Below are 21,977 nucleotides of genomic sequence, written 5' to 3'. Positions count from 1 at the left end.
CAGGAATGGCAGTGATATTGTCTCCGGACGCAAAGATGGCGTTTGACATGGTGGAGTGGAGGTACTTATTTGAAGTATTGGCATATATTGGCTTCGGCCCTAAGTTCCGCGCTTGGGTGAGACTCCTTTACTCAAACCCGGTGGCACGAGTGACGGCCAACGGCCACATATCAGACGAGATAGACCTGGCACGGGGTACACTTCAAGGCTGCCCCCTGTCACCGCTGCTATTCGCGGTTGCATTGGAACCCCTGGCAACACTACTTAGGAAAACCCCATTGTTGAATGGGATCAGATGGAAGGAGGGTTGGGAGGACCGTGTCTCGCTTTTTGCGGACAACATGTTGGTCTATCTCACGGAACCATAGAGCCGGATACCTGAATTACTGAATATATGTAATACCCTTGGGAGCCTCTCAGGTTACGAAATAAACTGGTCTAAATCGGTGATGTATGTGTTAAAGGGGCCTAAACCACTACTCCTGACAGCCTGCCCACTGCTGGTGACGGAGGACTCTTTCAAATGCTTGGGAATTCACATCACCAAATCCACAACTGACTTCTTCTCCAAGAACTTAGTTCCCCCACTGGAGCGGCTTAAACGAGACGTGGGACATTGGGCCACGCTACCACTTACGTTTCCTGGTAGGGCAGCGATGTATACGCCCTTGAAAACACGCCCAACAGAATCCCAACTCGATACGTTCTGCAAGTGGCGGCGCAGGTCTCAACTCTTCTATGGGGCAACCGGACAGCTCGCATAGCCCAGCCAAAACTTAACAGTAGCTGGTATGACGGGGGGATAGCGCTCCCAAACCTCCAGCTGTACTACTGGGCCGCACAACTCAGTCATAAATCACTGGCTACACACACCTCATGACAACCCAGCATATAGCGCAGATAGGGCGCAATTAGGAACAAATAATATGTTAGCAGCACTCTACAATAGAGGTATGCTCACGAAACTGGTGGGACCTACTAAAATACAACACTGATCTGGCATGCGGCACAGGCCAAGTTGGGCTGGAAAGTGGTTATCACGAAACTAACCCCACTCTGGGACACCAAAGCGTTGAGTAACCTGCGGCAAAGTAAGGGCTTCACACAGTGGGATAATATAGGCATATCCACAGTGGGTGATTTATGGGAAAAAGGAACAGTGATACCGTTCTCGCAATTGCAACAGCACTATAACCTAGGCCCAAATGAAAAATTTAGATATATGCAAATTCGGCACGCTCTACTAAAGACACTTCCATTAGACACCCAACTTCCTGAAGCTTCCCCGTTTGAGGACCGTCTACTGACAGATCATATGCCACAGAGGGCCACCTCTTTCACATATCGAAAAGTGCTTAATAATCTACCAGACCCCACAGGAACATTGAAAGAGAGATGGGCTGCAGAGATAGGAGACATAGATGACCATGAATGGAGAGAGGCCCTGGCATCACCCAAAGAAGTGGGCATCTCTACCAGACTAAGATTAGTGCAACTTAACATTTTACATAGAATATACTATACTAGGACTACCATGCATAAAATACAGAGAGCACCACTCCCGTTTTGCTTGAGAGGCTACGGAGACGAGGGGACATTCTTCCACATAATATGGAAACTAATGGGGGTCAGCAGCGGTACCGACACTGTCTGCATGGTGCAGAAACATGGACCGAACAATGGTAATTGAACGCGCAGTATATACTACCAGGAAGTGTTGGCGGAAATGGAATAAGATACGGGCGGCTTGGAACACTTTTAGGGGGGACATATGTGAGCCGCAGCCAGAATCAGATGAAGATAGCTCAGATGAGGAGATCGAATAGGTCTGATGGGAAGTTGACCTTGGGAGGGGACACCAACACAGGATAGGAACTCATAGGATCATAAGAACTACTGTGATGAGAGAAAATGCATGTAAAGCCTCAATAGAATGCAAATTGTTTACTGTCTCTATATAGCCAATTTTGATACTACTGTCACAACCTTAATAAAAACAGTAAAAAAAAAAAGTGTTGCTACGACTGTTGTGTATAACTTTGTCTTCAAAATATATGATGCCTTGAGCACATTCAACGAATAATTTGGAGTCTCTTTTGTTCTCTTCCTGTAATGTCTTGTACATACAAGTGTATTTGTTTCTACTGAATCCGGTTGAGATATTGTTGTTTATTTTCCTGTACTCACCCAGATCTCAACTCGGTCTATGGGTTATACTCCTGTTGCTTTTCACCAAGATTATATAAAGCACAAGGATTTGTGAAGTGCCTAAAGTCTTGAATGGAGTACGTCCAGGCCTCTCATTGTCATGAGAGGTCATTGGATGCTCTGCTTTTTGTCCAACAAGCCTTCTCCAGAGTACCCAGCTGTGGAATTGTAGCCAGGTAGACTCATTTAAGCAGACGTATTGTAAACATAGTGCAGAACACTCATAAAGGCTTGGATGTATCCTCCCTCGTTTCTAAGGTATTCCCTCTGTCTAGTGTCATGAAGGTTCAGGGCGAAGACTGCTCTTTACATACCCAATACACACTATAATGTAGGGAAGGTTTAAGCATTCCACAATGCTGTTCGGCAGTGATGCACCTGTGGTCCCGGGCAGTCTCTCGGTCTGCATCTATGATCTCAGTGGAGCACTTCCTGGTGACCAGTATTGTGCAGCCTTGTTCTGCTGAGCCCATAGGCTTTTATGCGGGAGAGTAACAGTTGTGCATAGTTCCTAGGAGGAGGAATGTGTGCCAGCCCTTCCTGCAGCTTACTTTGTAAAAGCATTGAAGTGGGGCAAACCTGCAACAAACAGGTTCGAGGAGCGCAGGGTGCATTTTGGAACATAACAGATAAGGAGATTAGCTAAAATGGAAGGGGCTTGAGCATAGAGGGTTCTATGAGAGATGCACAAGGTCTTAAAGTGAATTCTCTTCTCAACCGGATGCCAATGCAACTTCCGTTTAGATTTGGAAATAGTACAACATTCAGAGAGGGTGAAGAGAGTCTGGGCCGCGGCATTCAGCGCCTTCTGAGATGATTAATACCAGCTTTATTGGCACCCAGGTAAAGGGAATTACAATAATCCAGTCTAGAGAGTATGGGAGACTGGATAATGGTCTGACGTGTTTGAGCGTCAAAGAACCCAAGTAGTGGCTTAAGATCGCAAAGAAGTCCGAAACAAATGCCAGCCACTGATTTCATCTGTGCTCGAAAGGTTGGAGCACAGTCATCCCAGACACCCAGGTTTTTTCTACAATTTTCTTAGAGGGCGGGGGAGGGGGGCTCCCATCTCAGCGGGCCTCCAGTGATCACTCCATAGGTGCGTGTCTTTTCCTAGAAGAAGAATCATCGCAGATTTGTTTGCATTCAACTGCAGGCAGTTAGCTGCCTTCCAATCCGCGATGGCCATTTTATCATTCTGGAACTTGGCTATGTGTTGGTCCGGATTGTTAGACACAGAGGTCACAAGCTGAGTATCATTAGCGTAGGAGACCATGGAGAGGACCCTACTTTTTGCAACTCCTGCTAGGGGTTGTGTGTGTGTATAATCACAAAAAGAGTTGCCTCAAATGAAGATGCCCACACAGGTGTATATCGCTGTAATTCTTTTAATGTACACTGCAGCAAACACAGGTACACGTCCAGCAGCCAAAGTCTTAACGCAGACGCGTTTCGAGCTCCTGCCCTTCGTCACAGGCTAACTTCAACAGCTAAGGGAAACACCAATGTCTGAGCCCATCCTTGGATTAGTACCTGCCCCAGTGGGCGTGTCAGCCCCACCGCCTCATGGTACTTGTGTTTTTCGGCTCAAAATAACTTGTGCGAGTTAGTGTTACTCCGGTGAGTTGTCGTTCACGCTGTACGTCAAGTTTTTGGTATTACCCATGTGGGTTGCTGGTGTCACCTGTACACTGTAATGCTGCTGTAAACCGCCTCCATCACAGCACCTCGTCCCATCACAGCGAGGGGTCCAATATTTCGTTGTCCGGATCTAGTTAATGTGAGCCTTGGTGACGTTGGCCATAGAAGGAAGCAGTGAGATGGGGCGAAAGCTTTCTGGCTTCGAGGCATCCAGGGTCGTTTCTTTTAGCAAAGGAATGACCTTGGCATGTTTCCATGAGGCGGGTACTTCTGCTGATGCCAATGACAGACTTATCAGTTCGCAGATAGTAGTTAGGTAAAATCTGAGGTAGAAATTACAGAAGCTGATCTGGTTTAAGTGGATCAGTTGGTGATCCCGATTTTATTGTATTACAGATGGTACTCAATACTGCATAGGATAATGCTGGGAAGGAGGATAATAACGTGCCAGAGCAACCGGGCAGTTCTATGTGACCTACAGTGCTAGTAGAGGGGGGAAGGATTTGCGAAATGCCCTCATCCATTTTGACAACATTTGACTGCTAAGGCCTCGCACTGAGAGTTCATAGTGATGGTGTGTGTACTCGCCGAGGAGGGGTTTTTAATATCATCCAGGAAGGAGAAAATACTTTTAGCGGGATTGCTGCTGTTTTTAATTTTTTCTGCGAAGTAGTCTGCTCGCGATTTTCATACAGATTTATGATAAGCCTTAATAGCTTAACGATATTGTATCTTGAGTGTCAGGGTCATAGTGGCATCTCCATGTGCATTCTAGAACCTTGTAATTTTTTCTCATCTGGGTTAGAGTCTTATTGATCCAAGGACTGGTCTGTGTTTCACGGCTATACGTGTATTTAGCGGGAATACATTTGACAAAGGTATGCGTGAGCCATTCGTGAAGAAGGCTATTAGCTACTTCTATATCAGCAAGCAACTGAGGCATCTGGGTAAGTAAAAGAGCTCGAAAATGATTGGCATCTAACGTGCGCCAAGGACATTTCAGAATAGGTTTGGAGTCGGTGCGGGCTTTCACCATTAAGTGTCCTAGAGATCGGAAAATGGTGTGTCCAGGCCACGCTGAGGGGAAATCAAACTTTTAGGGAAGGTATATTGGTGAATACTGGGTCTAAAAGGTGACCAGCAGAGTGTGTTGTACTGGGGACACATTGTAATAGTTGACAGACTGCGATATCTGCCAAGAAATTGGTGATCTCACCGTCTTGACAGTCCTCCAAGTGGAAGTTAAGGTCCTCTACGATATTGAAATTAGTGAATTTAATTGCCAAAATGGCGACTAAATTGGTACGCGCTTCCCTAAAAAATGTTGACGGGCTGGGGGCCGGAGGGGCGGTAGATGAGCAGTCCTGATGAAGTAAAAGTCTGACAATATAACTTGGAAAATGGCAGCTTGCACAATTGTTTTTTAATGTCTACATTTGAAGTTCGTATCCCCAGGAGCCTATGTGTGCTCCAGATGTGATGTGCATAAAGGAGGCGTCATCGAGTCTAGCTGAAGCAAGCAGTGTGTGACCTTTTATGACGATTGGCTTGTCCGACATTTGTAATTTGTTATAATATGGGATAGTAGTATTTTAAGAATGAATTTTGAAACCTCTCTTCTTTTTGTGTTTTGCTACAAAGTTGTAAAACATAGCCTATTCACAAACTGCATTATGCATACATTTACCACTACAATACTACTACTTACGTTCTACGAACGTGCTGTTCGTCAACCAACATTTGGATGTGTATGCCTCTTCCTTACCTGTGTGCAGATCTCAGCAAACGTAGGCATATATTTTAGTAGTAAGTGGGAGTGGCTGGAAAATGGGGACTATTTTCTATTACATGTGAGCGGTTAAGAGTGATGTAAGAAGGGTTACTGGGAGTATGACAGAGTTAGGGAGGGGCATGCGCCCATCCACAAAAGAGCAAGCCAATTGTTAGTTCCAAAATGCAATTCTATAGTCACTACAGCAAAAAAAGGACCTAAAACAGTGCTATATGTACTTCAGTCAACATAACACATGGCCATCCATTGGTACTGCAACACCCTTCCATAGAAAAGAATGGAGGCAGGGACTTCAAATAAAAGCCCATCGGAGCTAATATTAAATTAAATGAACTTATTTTAACTTTAAAAATCTAAATACATTTAAAATAAAGTAACTTTGATTAAAAAAAAAGAATAATACTATACATAACTTGTAATGCTTTAAACTGCCTGAATAAATGCAAATTTGTTATTTTAGGTGGGATTTTTTAAATTGATATCTTAAAATGATTTTATTGAATATATATGCAAGATAATTAAATATTTAACACAATATTAAGTTAAAATGCCATATTCTTTTTGTAATTATTTTCTACAGTTAAAATAAATATGATATTTATCTTAAAGATAGTTCTGCTTTTTTTTAATCTTTAAAAACTTTGTAGTTTTTTCCTGTACTTTACCACGTGAAGATCTCCGCCTAGATGTAAAGTGTTATAGTTGTAATTTTACACTTTTAAGTTATTGACATTTCTTCTTTTTGTAACTTAAGGTCAGATGCAACAAAGTTGGTGTGCACAAGGCAGTTTGTATTGCAATTACACGAAGGAGTAATTTTTCTTTTCTTTTAGCCCCAGTTATGAAGTCGATGGCAACTGAGCATTTTTTTGTTATGAGTACTTGGGTTTCAGAGGCTGCAGCACACAAGCCGATCAGGGTCTTGCGAGGCCACGTGGCTGCCGGGGAGGTTATCAAAGAGCAGAGATGATCACAGTAGATCCTTGATGACTAATATTTCACCATACAGAGATTCTGTAGCTTAACATTCACTGGAATCCAATGCTAGTTGAATTTAGTTTTTCAAGGGCTTTATGGAGCAGGGTGGGCATTAATTCCTTTCTGGACCTAAGGAGGTGGGAATGCAACTTTTGACATTCCTTTAGTCTGGTGTTCAAAGGGTTGGTGAGTTGTGTTATTTTGTCTCACAGCAAAGTCTTTCCTTGGACGGCCTCTTTTTAGATTAACAAGTATCTTAGGTTGATGTGGGCCAGTGAATCACCATTTAGCTCTTAGGGGTGCTGTCTTTTTGAGCAGCTCAGTGTACAGTGAATAGGAAGCTTATTTTAACTCTGCGCTTGCTCATGTTTGCAGCCTACGCATGCACAAGTTACTAAGGCCATCCAGCACCATAGTTCTCTCAGCATAGAGAATTGTGATAACTACAGCTGCAGATGTAGCATTGAAATTACTACTACTTCTTGCTAACCTTCCTTCATCTTTCTTGCAGACACATTCACCATGGTTGGTGAGAAAGGAAATGGCAACCTGCTTGTACAACTGGGGCCGCGACTGCAGGCCTACCCGGAAGAACTGGTGCGTCAACGCCGTGCTCACGATGGCCATACAGAATACCTGATCCGCTGGAGCATCATCAGCCTGGACGACAATGCAGGAGCAAACACAACAGCCTCCTCATCTGAGAGCAAAGCTGAGAACATCCTGATGTGGATGTCGACTGAGGAGGTTTACGCCAACTGCCCGACGCTGCTGGGGAAGCGCAAGCACGAGGGGCAGCGGGTAAAAGAGGAGAAGGCACCCAGTACGTTCCCTTCCGATGGCACGCTGGACCAGGTCTCACTGCAAGAGATGAAGGCAGATGTACGCTCGCTGGTGCAGCGTGCCTCCAAACAGATGTCCAGTACAAGTGGTCCAGAGTCATCCATCTTGAACACTATCCATGTGCTGAGTGCATATGCTAGCATTGGATCCCTAGCTGGCGTCTTCAAGGAGACGGGTGCCCTGGACCTGCTGATGAAGATGCTGTGCAATGAGGAGAAACAGATCCGCCGGAGCGCAGGGAAGATGCTTAGGGCGTTGGCTTCCCACGATGCAGGTGAGATAACTGCTAGACACAGTGATGCACATATAGTCCTATCTTCTTCGTCTGTCCTGAAAGCTATTTTTAATTTATGTTCTATGTCGACCACATGGGTGCTTTTCTGCAAACTTATTTGGGAAAGGAGGACCCCCTTTTTTGTCTGCACCCTAAAATGCATCCTAAGCCTTTTCTGTCCTACGCGTAGAACTGGGATTTAGCTGTCTGAAATTTTCTCTCATGTACACCATCAGACTTCTGGCTACAGCTACTGGAAAGCAATCTCAGATTTAAATCTATGTTGCTCATAGAATTGAAGTTTAGTTAACTGGAATTGCCTCTCCTGTAGACCATCTGCCCACAACCACATGCAATGGCAGTTAACAAGAATAGTTTTCTGTAGCGGTGTGTTTTGTGGCTACTAACTCAGAAGAGGCAGTGTTCCAATGTTCTATGCTGTTATTTCTATTTTCTCTGTTTCTACAGATTTTTCATCTTTTCAGTCTTATGTGAATGGTGTTTGGCATGTGTTGTTCTGCTATGCTTTTTGTGTCTGTATTTGTACATCCTGATGATTTAAATGTCAGCAGGTCATCTTCTCACGCCCTATCCCACAGACGTTTTCTTGAAGCTCTGCAAGACAATTAATTTAGCTTTTTTTGTGTTTGGAACTGGCATGTAACTGCTGTGGCTTTCGAATCTCTCCCTCCCAAGAAACGTGGGATTAAGGAACTTGACCTCTGCCATTGTGTGGCTGCCTTTTCTTTACCTTCAGATTCTATTCAAGATCCTGGTACCAGCTCTACAACCACCCATAGCATGTTTTTTTTCATTTATTTATTAATGGGGATTTCTAAACGTCACAGGGGGAGTCTTTTACTGCTTGTGTCTCCTAGTGGTATGGGAGGGGATGGGCAGAGGAAAAGGTAAAAGGGGAACCAGGACATTTTCTGAAATGAAGGAGATGAGGAGTGGAACTGATGTCCGAAGGAATGGAATTCCTGAGTTTGTGACTGAGCACACTGAAATAATGCTACCCTTGTGGGCGAGTAGAACAGTGGGAACTACAAACGGGCACTGGGAGTTTGAACGAGAGGGTTGATATGTTATATTTGTGGAACAGAAAAGTAGGTACTCTGCCAGCCTGAATTTTGTGCATATTGCTTTGAATAGAATTATTTTATCAACTGAAAGCTAATGCAAGGATTTCCCATGATAGGAAATATAGTCAAATTTTCTTAGATGAAAAATACTTCTAATCCACAAGTTTTGGAGATTTTGAAACCTGGTGATGGTTGTTTAGGGATGTGCAGGTAAACTGCGTTACAGTAGTCAAATCTGGAGTTTCCTACGGAATTGGCAGTGATGGTGAGATTGGGGAGGATAGGAATCTTAAGATCCTCCTGGGTAGCCTAATTTGAAGAAAGGTTTTGGTGACATTTGAGATTTGGGAATGAAGATCAAATTTATGATCTAGAAGTGTGCCCAGATTCCTGATCTTGGAAACAGGGGAGGGATTTGTTTCAGGTTTTGAGTCTGGTCCGGACTGGTGAGCCAAATCAACCTGCCAAAAATGCTAAAACCGACCCCGCTTCCTTCATCTCCTTGCGCAGTCTCTTCCTTCCCATCAATCCTCTCTCATCTCCCTCTCAGATATCTTTCTCTCTATCTTTCCCTCCCTCTCATTCTTGTTCTTGACACCTCTGTGCCTGCTGGAATTAACCCATGGTAGCTGGGGAAAGTGACAGAGGCACCAGGAGCGTACCCCAGCCCTAAAATACGCCCCCAGGTTCTGCAGTCTACCAGGGGAATGCCTTTCGTAATAAAAGGCTCACCCTACCCTGTTCGATGCCATTGGGAGTTGTTCCAACTGTTGAGTCTTTGAAAGACGGGAATAATTTCAGAGTTTATGGGGTTGAGCTTCAGAAATTTAGAACCCACGCAGGATGCAACACAGTTCGTAATGGAATGAACACCAGTGGAATGGGTGTAAGGGTTGCCTTGGAGACCAAGAAGCAGCTGCATGTTCACCTGGCTTTTCAGTTCAGTTTTGAAATGAAGGACCTGTGGAAGAAAGACTATTGCCTTCCCTACCTGCTTTTATTCCTGTAAGCTCCTTACTTCTTGAATTTTTGGAAGTCTGTTTCCTTGGAAGGTAGCAGTATACACTCATTTTGTTCGCCATCTCTACTCCCTGTCCACACACAGAAAGCAGAGGGATGCCTGCCCAGTTTAATTCTGACAGGACTACAGACCTGCACCCTTTTTTTTATTCCTACAATTGTTTGACATTCTTTTTGAGTTTTTAGCCTGTGCTCGCCATGAATGAATGAATGAATGAATGAATGAATGAATGAATGAATGAATGAATAAAGTATTTATAGAGCGCACGGTGGCCAAGCGGCTTCCTGGCGCTGAGCTCTACTGGACAGAACAAACAGGGCCGAGGAAGTTAAGCGGGGTAGGCCTGGGCAAACAAGAATGTTTTGAGCGCTTTACGGAAGTGTGAAAAGATGGGGATAGAACGCATGGAGAGAGGGAGGGAATTCCAGAAGCGGGGGGCAAGAACGGAGAATCTGGTTCCACCAGTGCGGGATTTGCGGAAACGGGGAAAAGTGAGGAGGGCCGAAGAAGATGAGCGGAGGGTACGGACAGGGGTGTGAGAGGAAATCAGGGAAGTGATGAACGCCGGGGCAGAGCGATCAACAGCCCGGAAGACTAGGCAACCTAGTTTAAACAAGGAGCGTTGCAAAACGGGAAGCCAGTGAAGGGATTTGAGAACAGGGGTGATATGGTGAGTTTTGGGAAGGTGAAAGATGAGTCGGGCAGCCTGATTTTGGATTGCTTGAAGGCGACGGGTTTCGTAGGCAGGGATACCCACGAACAAGCTGTTTCCATAATCAAGGCGGGAAGTGATGAGGGCCGAAATAATAATTTTAAGAGAATCAAGGGAAAAGAAACGGGAAATTTTTCGAATAAGACGGAGGGAAAGAAAACAAGAGGACACAACAGAACTGACCTGGCCATGCATTGACAGGTCATGGCTGACCTTAATGCCCAGCGTTTTGACAGAGGGGACAGGGGTGGGAGGGGGACCAAAGATAGGGGGCCAAAAAGCAGAGGACCAAGGGCTGGACGAGCCGCCGGTCAAGACAAGCTCAGTCTTGTCTGGATTAGCTTGAGGTGATTGGCGCCCATCCACCCCGAGATGAAAACCAGAGTAGAGCGAAAAAAAGATAGAGAATGAGAAGAAGAGGAAAGATCGAAGACGAGCTGGAGGTCATCTGCGTAGTTGTACACAGAGACCCCCCAGAGGCCATAATTAAAGAAAGATGCGTTAACCTCTGTGCTCATCTCATACCCTCGTCTACTTTGGATTTAGATTGCCAGTGTAACTGACTGAGATTTGAGGCACTCCAGTGGAGAGCTAACCTCTGAAAGGCAGTTGAAGGGAGGGCGTGAGGTTATAAGCATTAATTGGATACAACAAAGATGATGTAATTGACAATACATTCAACATAGTATAGTATGCCTAATCGTGGTGAGAAAAAGCCAGTGACAATCTAAGGCAAACCCCAATGAAAGTCTTTGGATGAAAACCTTCCTAGAAGCTCCTTGTCCCACATTAAAAGAAATGGGTAAAACTTTTTATCAGTTTCCATGTTGAAGTGGTGCACAGTACTTCCAAATGTACATTTTCACCGTGCTAATAAGGCAGACCATTCCTCTTCTAGGGTAGACAGTAGTTGGATAAAGAAATTGGACCGTCTTGAGTTGGCAAGCTATCATAGATGCTAAAAATGATACGGGTATTCCTTGCCTTAAGCAACCTTTCCAGCCGATCTGTGAGCTCAAAAAAATGCTAGCCTACTTTTGAAGTCTGTGCAAGGGACTGTTGTTTTCAACTGGTGTTGTGTTATGCAAGACATTTTTTTTATATACTTAGAAATTCACTTAAAAAAAAACAAAGGTTACAGGGACTTTATAGTTGAGCTCAGATTTCACTTGTACAAAACCAATAAAATTCAGCAGTTATAGTTACCTGAGCTAACTATAACTTATACCCCCGCAATGCACCGCTTATGACCTCACATATTGCATTACTCATGACATGTTCAGTGACATCACTCATGACATAGTGAGTGTAAGTGTTTGTAAGAGTTTATGGGTGTTAAACATATATACTAACCTACTACAAAAGTTAGATTAGTATACTAGTTGTACTACTAATGAGTGATACTATCTCTATCATATGTAATCTGAGTGGGTGTGTGAATGTATCCGTGTGTTACTAGGTGTGTGAGTGGCTGTATGGGTGTGTGAGCGCATGCATGAGTGACTATGGGTAAGTGAGTGGCTTTCTAACTATCTTTGTAGGTATTTGAGTGGGTGTGTCAGTGGTTGTATGGGTGTGTGAATGCCTCTGTCAGACGGATCACCCCGAAACTTACAAGACAGCAGCTGAAGTGAGCGTCATACTAGTTTTGAAAATTTCGGGAGGATTTGTCAAACAACATCAAGTTATTGGCATGTGAAAAAACGCTCTTCCTATGGAAATTAGGTCCTAGTTAAAAGTACCTACTGGAGTACGCTTGTAGGAAATATATATATCTCCTCGCAATCGGTGCAAATTATAACTTATGCCCCCCGCAGTACACTGCTTATGACCTCACATATTACATACATCACTCATGACATGGTCAGTGACATCACTGACAACATCATCCACAGATCCATTCACACACTCGTACAACCTTTTGTACACCCACTCACACACCCGCACAACCACTCACAAATCCATTCATAGTCCTACACAAGTACTCACACAACTACTCACTCCTCCTTAGAGCCATTCACACACCCACTCACTCAGAGCCCCTCATACTACAATTTACTCACCCATTCATCCACTCATACAACCAGTCACTCACCCACAAAGACACTCACACACTCGTACAGCCTCTCAACACAGCTACTCACTCACCCACCCATACAAGTACTCACACACAAACCCACACAACCACTTACATGCCCATTCACATATCCATACAACCACTCCAATATATGCTCACTCAACCCTAGTAATTCAGACACTCACTCTTTAATACAACCACCCACACACCAACTCACTCAAGCTGCCACTCACACTCACCCATTCAGCCACTCACACAGCCAATCACTCACACATACAACCATTCAGACACACACTCACTCATACAGTCACTTGCACACTGACTCACCCACCCATAGAGCCACTCACACAGCCATACTGACACACCCACTCACTCACCAATAGTCACTCACACACACAGCTACTCACACACCTACTCACACACCCATACAGGCACTTAGGCACCCACTCTTACACACGGATACACACAGTCACTCACATAATATATGTTCGAAATGGTATCGCTCAGTAGCACACAAAGTATACTATTTTAACTTTTATAGTACCTTGGCATATATGTTTAAACCTTTAGAAAGTGCTGACACTCACTGGATGATGTCATCAGTGATCTCACTGACCATGTCATGAGTGATGTAATATGTGAGGTCATAAGCAGTGCAGTGTGGGGGTGTAAGTTATAGTTCGCTTAGCTAACTAGACCTGCTGAATTTCACTGGTTTTGTAGGGGTCAAATGTGAGCCTAACTATAATGTCCCTGGAACCTTTGTTTTTTTTAAAGTGAATTTCTAAGTTTAAAAAAAGTATATTTTCCTATCTATAACGTCTCTGTAACCTTTTGTTTTTCAGTGAAAATATATATTATTTATATATAGATATAGACATTAACAAAATCTTTTTTTGTACCAGTACAATGCTGTAACCAGGGAAGCCATAAAGACCTATTTAGCAATATTACCAGTTTTCAGGTCGTAAAAAAGGTAGCATTCATAAACCAACTAATTTAAGGTTCAGGTTGATATCTTGAGCAAAGTTCACCTCTAAATTGTGAGTGTTAGAAACTGATGTGCATTTGGTAGAGGCAGTTCATAGCAGATAGCACACATCCGCAAGAATAACACATTATCCCTGGACTCTATCCTACCATCCGACTGGACCAATCACCACCTTATTCTGTCGACCTCAACACCTCCCATCCAATGGCCCGCCCCCAACCTAGCCGTCCAAAGCGCTGGGTGAGGAACATCCTTCAAATCCCGCAGGCAGTTGGTAGCACTAGTCAACTCCGCCTGATCTCTCCTCCACCGATGACCTCACCGACCACTACCACATAAAGATGACAGAACTGTTGAAGCAGTTGCCCCTCTGAACCTCAAAAAGTATCCCCTCTAGATCCATGTTCAATAACAATCTTAACAATGAAAGATAGCAACTCCTTCTAGCTGAAAGAAACTGGAGACAGCAACCCTCGGATTCTAATCTCACCATCCTCCGGACTGAATGCCTAAAATACAAAAAACATATTGTCTGAGAAATATACTCCTTTTTCTGAGACAACTATACGGGTCTAGAAACAGACCCAAAGACTTATTCAACATCAGCAAACCTCCTCTTTCCTCTAAAACTCGATGAAAAATGCAACCAAAAGCTGTGAAGAATTTGCCACATTCTTCTCTGAAAAAAGTATTTGATATCAAACTCTCCCATTAGCCTCCCACCTACCAAGCTTCAAGGATGCCCCCTTCGAAAAGGGCCCGCCTGAAACTTCACCTCGAAATATTGACTGTTCTCCCTCCCTCAGCAACACAGCTCTTCAACCCCCTCTCCTTACAACCGAAAAGTAATGCAATCTGATCTGAATTCAACCTTGTCCAGGAGCAGGAAATTATCAAAGTACTTGCGAGCATGAAGCAGACATCGCACATCTCTGACCCCCTCCGTATGGCACTTGTGAAAAATCTGTCACGTCATATCGCCTATATGGACCAAGATTATCAATTCCTCCCTAACGAGTGGCTTCATGCCAACCTCCCTCAAACTTGGCCAAGTAACTCCCCTCATCAAAAAATCCGACCTCAGTTACTACAGACCCTTAACTAACCTCCCACTCCAAAACCATTAAAAAATGTGTGCTTTCACAATGCAACATCCACATTGAAAAATACAACCTACACGACACCTTCTAATCGGGATTCAGGAAGGGCTGCAGTACAGAGACAGCCATTCTGAACATTGTAGATGACCTGCACAGATCTCTAGATGGGCAGGCGAGCCTCCTAGTCCTCTTGGACCTCTCTGCCGCCTTCGATACTGTAAACCATGACATCCTCCTAAACACCCTCTCACGGCGTGCAGGCGACGAGGGAAATGTCAGTCAGTGGTTCCCCTCCTTCCCAAGTCAACGCTCACAGCTAATTAAACTTAACAATACAGATTCAAAAGCAAGGTCAGTCTCACAAGGAGTCCCTCAAGGGTCAACTCGATCTCCTGCCCTATTCAACCTCTACAGGGTAGCCCTCACGATGATCCTGAAGCAAGCTAGAATTGCCTAACACCTCTATGCAGACAATACCCAACTCTACTTGAAAATCTCGTCAGACAAAGACATACAGCACTTAAATTGCACTTTCCTCACACTCCAGTCCTGGCTGTCCAGCAGCCATCTCAAACTCAACCTCAACAAAACAGAACTCCTCCTCATTCAGCCTAAAGATAAGTGCTTTCAAATTGATACCTGGCTCAACAACATCACTGCACTAAACTGTAAACTGTCTGTCTCAAACTCGGTTAAATGCCTAGGGATCACACTTGACAATCACTTGAGCATGAAAGAGCAATTGCGCGAAACTGAACAAAGGACATGGGAGTATGCTCCCCTCCGTCCAGCCCCTCCTCTGGGAGGGAACCTTTAGTCACCCTAACCCCTTTCCTAGGGTATATAAGGGCTTACCTGTGGGTGGGTCTTCAGATTCGTCATGGGGCGTGACTCAAGCCTGTAACCTCGTCACTCTATGACCGTCTGGACACTTTGACTTCGCTGGACTTAGCCTGGAACCGAGATTCAATCAAGGAAGACGCCTGATGCTCCTTATCGGGTTGTTCTGCAAGTCTTAATCGCCATCTGTGTCTGTTTCTTCCAGGATTTTCACCAGAGCTGTCGCCATCAAGGACACTGGAAGTAATCTCCCTTGGAGTGAAGGAGTCACTCCCCTGCCTCTGCATGCACTGTAGTGAAGCTGACCGTTCTGCTCCTCCTGATTTCTCTCGACTTGTAAAGGCTCAGCAACACAGGTGATGGTTCTGCAACTCCCTCGAGGCCTGACCTCTCCTCTTTGCGATTTATAGACCAGTATGCCTCTTCAGAACCGCTGGGATCGAACCCTTATGCACTGGCTCAACATCCTGTTGCCAGGCTTGTTGGCTCTGCACTCCAGAGATCTTCTGGCTACAAGAAGCTCCAGCATCTCTTCCCTCCAAGCTCAGCGTCCTCACCGCATCCTCTGCTCAGTGGGCCTACATTCTTGGTGAGCTGCTCGAGGTACTGTTGCGACTCCTGTGCCTTTTGGCCTGTGGGTCCTCCTGAGGACCTTCTACTGCATTAGTAGGCTCCCCTGCTTGCTTGGGGCCTGCTCCGACGCTCCTGATGTTGGTGATTCCCTTGGACCTTGCTGGTCCCAACGTTGCTCCTTCTTCGGTCTCCATGCAATTTGCGGCTACCAAGGCTTGTTTGTTCTCTCAATGGACACCTACCACCTAGTCACTGACATCTGGCGTGGGACAGCTCGTGCATGGCTTCTGGTCTTCCTCAGTATTGCCTGGCCCTCACAGCTGCAGCTATTTATTTATTTATTTTTAATATTTGTAAAGCGCTGCATATACCCGTAGGCGTCTTGGCGCTAAAAACCAATATTAACTGAGGAAATGTAAGGGGGTAAACCAGTTAAACTGAACAGATGTGAGGGAAGAAAAGAAAAAGAGGTTAATTAGAGAACAGCCAGGTTTTCAAGAGTTTGCGGAACTGAAGCAATGTAACACTTTGTCTGATGTTAAGGGGCAAGGTGTTCCAGCGTCTGGGGGCCGCCACCAAAAAGCGTCGGTCACCCCAGGTTACTGTTTTGGTGCGAGGGACGACCAGTTGGCTAAGAGTGGCTGAACTCTTCTGAACCTCTCTATGTTCGTGGGCATTGCTCTTCCGTGCATCCTGGTCACTTCCTAGTGGCTTAGACTCTGTCTTCTCTGCCTGCAGGTTCTTCACTTCCAGAATCCACCCTTGGATTCCATCGGACTCCTTCTTGAGATGTATTTTCTTCCAAGTCTTCCATTTGTAGTCTACAGAGACGCCCCAAAAATACACCTTGTCCCTTTGAAAGCAACACACCACGCAGCAGTCAGGTCTCTGTCAGATGGAGAAGGTGTTATGACCACATCACTTCTACTTTCAAGCAACTCAACTGGTTTGGTTTCCAGACAAGGCAAGAGCTATACTCAAAACTGCATGCATAATCCACAAAACTCTCTACACGGGTAAACCAGTCTACCTGTCAAACAAATTATCAAAAGCTGGTCAAAGGTGACTTCTACAAAGCTCAAACAGCCTACTCCTGATTCCACCAAAATTTAAGAAAGAGAAATCACACTAGAATCTGGCATGCACTACCCCAGGACTTACGTGACATTCAGTCTTTCCCCCACTTCAAGAAGAAACTGAAACCTCTTCTCTTCAAAATATATTTGAACCCATCCCCTTAAAGCATCCTGAGCGCCAATACCCTGGGGGAAACTGGGTCTCTATCCCCCGCCTCCTTGAGGCCTACCCTGGCTATCTTTAAACAATATTGTGTATCTTTTTTTACCGTTTGTCGTAATTTTCCGTTATAATACATACTCTATGTATTTTAATATATTCCTGCAGTATGGTGTTAAGCACTATGTATACATGTATGGAGTAATCTACCTCGAAACAGCATCAGCACCTTAGCCTAATGTCATTTTGAATATTTTGCCTACTTACTCCCACGATATCTGTATACCTACGCCAAAGGTACCTCACATGATTGCTGTTATGCAGACTCTGTAAAGCCATCTGATGCCTTTGAGTTGAGTTCACGTTATACAAAACTCAATAAATAAAAAATTATCGAAAAGAGATCTTTGAATGATAGTAGTCTCCGCCGTATTCTGTGTTGCCCTTTAAAATGAACGTCTAAAAGTCATAGTCCATGAATCATGAACTTGGAAGTTGGCCAACTTTGTGAAGAAAAACTTTAGCCCAGGTAAATGCAGTCCATTATTCTCAATCTCAATAAAGCAGTCTTAATTTGACCTATATATCTTCAAAACTTATTTGTATTCCATCAAGCTCATTGGTTCTTTGCTACTACTCGTCAGCAGCTGTTAAAGGTCAGGTTCCCATTTATCTGTCCCTTTAAATGACATCAAAGGATAACTAGACCTATGCATGACAAATCTCCAAGAAAGTGTGTCCAGGGATCAACCAGCAGTTTTCTCTGGCCTCAAAATCAAAGAGTAAGTTGTGTGAATGAGCGCTGTCACACTGCCAAAGCGCATTCCTTGGCTTGATTCCTATGCTGGTGTTATCTAAACAGTCACCAGACACATCCTCAGTTACCAATCACTAGCCTGTGTTTGAACTGTTTTCGGTTCCATGAGTCACTATGCTTCTGATTCATTCATTTCTTCTCTCCGACCTGCACTAAACATGTTTTTGTCATGTCTGTTTCCTTGATGTGTAAACTTTGATGTTGCTCTTTCACCAACAATGTATGTATATCTGGCTCATGTAGTTAAATTCCAGATATACTTTAACTCATCTTAAATAAGTATTTTTATGGGACAGCGTTTGGGGTTTTGGAGAACTAATGTGTTATAACTAGGGGTGGGCGGAATTTGCGTAGTCGCACTTCGCAAAGCTCTGCGAAACAGTAAAAAAAATCTCTCTGCGAGCACGCAGAGTTCCGCCAACACGCAGAATTGCGTGTTCGCAATGCTTTTTTCCTGTTCGCAAACGCTGTTTGAGTGCTCGGGTGGAAATATCTCGCGAACACGCATTTTGAAAGTACGAAAAAGCAAAAAATTCTGCAAACCCGCGGATCGTGGAATTTTTGGCAATTCCACGTTCTCCGCGGAACATGAATTTACCCAAATTCCGCTAGCAGGACGGAATTTACCGCCCAGGCCTAGTTGTAACATGATTTCGGGAGATTCTTGTTAGGTTACAATTCTACCGTTACTGTACTTTTTGGGAATCACTGAGTATTGGGATACATTTTTTTTAGCATATTTAGAAATGAGATGTATACAAATATTTTTGTTTTGGAAAGTCTAGGGTATTTTTAGTGTCTTCTTTATTAGTTGCTTTAACAACATGGGTCATAGAAAAGGTGCTTTGCCCTCAACTTACTGCCACACAGTGACAAGAGTTAGCGTTCTTCTCCATGTTACTTTTGATGTTGCATTGCACAACTCAAGCGCGTCAGGTTCTGCATGTTTGGTTAATCTGTTTGGCATCATTCATCTGCTTCCTGTGTTTAATTGAGTTCTGATTTGGTGGTTTGACTGTGTACATCTTCCCCATCAGGTGGTACTATTGTAGTAGCATTGTAGCTGGGATGACCATTAGAAGACCGAATCATGATGGGTTTCTTTTTCTGGTTTGTACAGGGAGCCGGGCCTATGTCCTCCTGTCCCTGAGCCAGCAGGATGGCATTGAGCAGCACATGGACTTCGACAGTCGCTACACCCTCCTGGAGCTGTTTGCAGAGACCACATCCTCCGAAGAGCACTGCATATGCTTCGATGGAATCCACCTGCCGCAGGTCGGATTATATTGTTGGAGGCTGGTTGAGAATGATGCTGAAGTGAAAAGCATTCTCTAATATTGTGTTAATATGAATATTCTTTGAGCTTTATTCTGGAAGATTAGGATTGGATGGAAGTTGAAGTTGGCTAGCAACATGGCAGAAGAGAAATAGAACTGTGGGCATGAGCGCGACTCAGGGTTGATCCTTATCTTTTCTTCATGTCTTACAGATTCCTGGGAAGCTGCTTTTCTCTTTGGTGAAACGTTACCTGTGTGTCACCTCCCTGGTGGACAAACTGAACAGCAGCAGTGAAGAGGTAGTGCAACCCCACAATGGGGCTGCAAATGTGAGCCCTCTGGGGGAGCAGAGCCGTGTGTTGAGGGAGTTTGAGTTCAGTATGGCCATGGCTAACCTCATATCTGAGCTTGTACGTGTCATGGGTTGGGACCGTGGACAGCACATAAAGTTTCGATCTCCGTGGGAGGTGCAGCCCCGCGTCCTCCGTTCCATTTTCCAGCCAAAAGTGCCCTCTTGCAACAGTGTCCAGTTGGCTCCTCCTCCTCGTAAGAAGTCCTCCAATGGTTTCAAGACACGTTCTGACTTTGCAAGTCGCAGTGGTTACGTTGAGTATGTGCAGGAAAACCTAAAGCCTGGCATGAGTGTACGGATGCTGGAGGACTATGAGCAGGTCAGCACGGGTGACGAGGGGGAGTTTCGACAGAGCAACGATGGGACGCCGCCTGTCCAGGTAATGAGTGCAAAACTGGAGGGCCCTGTTTGAGTGTCCTCTCGTTACCCTTTGATATGATGAATGGTGTGTGGTGTGTGTGTGTGTGTCAATCCTTGCATACTGTCATTGTAGTGTAGTTCCTAGTTTCCCACTAGGCCCTGCGCATTGGAATAACATAAACAGTAGTATCGACGTGGAACTGCTTATATTCCAGGCCTCCACTGACTATGCTAAACTTAATTGGGTTGTGTTACCAACTAGCTCAGAGGTCACTGGAAACTTTCTTCTCTGCATAGGAAGTGATCAGCTTCCTTGGCACAGACAAGAAGGGATTCAGCTTTCCAACAACCGTGCAACATGACAACTTTGCTCCTCAGATCAAGAGTCGATCTCTAGGGTCGTGTGAAACAATAGACACAGATTTCACTCAGTCAGTCTAGTGCAGTTTACTTTCACAGTATGTAGAGAATAGAGAGACGGGCGTTTATCAATAAAGGGTTAACATTTATTGAACAGTCTTTCTTCTCGTACAAGAGAAATGTATTGCCACAATTGCAATAACTGTTATTATAGAAAGTACGTACAGTAAGATAAGGATTGCGAAATAGAACTGTAAAAGCATTGATATGGTTTCTTAGCCATACAATGGTTTAAAAGTAATAAAACATATATACAGTCATATATACATTAGGCTAACATACTCAACTGGTGCTTCTAACTAAGCCTACCCCAGTGTGCCTGACCTAAGCCTAACACGTGAGAAGGGGAGCAAGTAAGTAGCTTAAGTTAAGTTGGTTTTGCCAAGGTTTGTTTCAAGAATTCTCGTCTAAGGGTTTAGTCAACACCATACCTCTGAATAGAATGATGGAGGATTGGTATCTCCTTCAGGGGTCTCTCTCGATATCCCAGTCACCCGCGAGGGTAAACCGGAAGCGCCGGGACTGGATTTCTCTGCACGAGAAATGCAGCGGCTTCTCTCAGCGCGTCGAGGAAGGAGGGGGGACAGCGTCCGCGGGCAGCTGGGCTGGATGTCTTCGCAGAGGACGGCTGCTCGGCTCCTCAAGCGTACTGAACCACAGTTCGCGCTGTAGCGGCGATAATGGTAATCAGTAGCTTCACCACCACAGGATAGCAGGCTGCAGCGACAGAGTGCTAGCTTTTACCAACACGGGGTCATGCAGGCAGCTGGCATCAGCAACAGGTTCGCTCACAGCTAACAGCTCACAGCTTCGCATTGCTTAAGGCAACGTTGGTAATATTTATACCTGACAGGTGCCGGGTTTGACGCAAGTTTGCTGGACATAAGACGTCAATTAAAGATGTCACTAGGAAGTGACAGTTATCAGTTGCTCATTAGAGTTCCATTACTAATCAAAACATAGCAAGCGGGGATTTCCAGGTTTGCTAAGTTTTTATCTTGTTGAAGAACTCGGAGTGTTATCTAGGAATATCAGATAGTGGCTGCTGCTCTGTCATTGCACTAATTGGTCGCAAAGGAAGTAGCAGAGAGTCATGCTGGAATGTGGCTCTGTTCGTGTGAGGCCAGAGATGACTTTTCAGAAAATCGCACTTGAACGGTTATGCCAATATAGGGAATAAATGGATTTATAGCCGAATAGGGGCATAAGGTCACAGTATCGATCAGGAACCTAGATAAGCACGCAACACCCACTCCACGTATACATGTCCATCAAAATTACTAAAACTAAGCAATTAGATGTATGTGTAACATTGCCCACCCCAAAATACATAAATGCATTCGAAATAGGCGTACTTGCAATACATGGAATTTAGGTACT

At 44.6% G+C, this 21,977-nt stretch overlaps 1 protein-coding gene across 2 annotated transcripts in view; it reads left to right on the top strand.

Annotated features, from left to right (window-relative positions):
- Positions 1 to 21,977, top strand: part of LOC147666222 (cullin-9-like) — a 326,973-nt gene that overhangs the window by 20,465 nt on the left and 284,531 nt on the right. For both annotated transcript variants that reach the window (XM_086949198.1, XM_086949199.1), the window contains exons 2-4: positions 7,131 to 7,736; positions 19,309 to 19,463; positions 19,678 to 20,196. In XM_086949198.1, the coding sequence (XP_086805324.1) occupies positions 7,142 to 7,736; positions 19,309 to 19,463; positions 19,678 to 20,196 (1,269 nt within the window). In that variant the 5' untranslated portion in view covers positions 7,131 to 7,141. The remainder of the gene's footprint in view (positions 1 to 7,130; positions 7,737 to 19,308; positions 19,464 to 19,677; positions 20,197 to 21,977) is intronic.

This window comes from Lissotriton vulgaris, unplaced genomic scaffold, assembly GCF_964263255.1.
Source record: "Lissotriton vulgaris unplaced genomic scaffold, aLisVul1.2 SCAFFOLD_1876, whole genome shotgun sequence".
Lineage (NCBI taxonomy): Eukaryota > Metazoa > Chordata > Amphibia > Caudata > Salamandridae > Lissotriton > Lissotriton vulgaris.
Note: the sequence above shows the minus strand (reverse complement) of the source record. Positions and strands in the feature narration are given on the sequence as shown.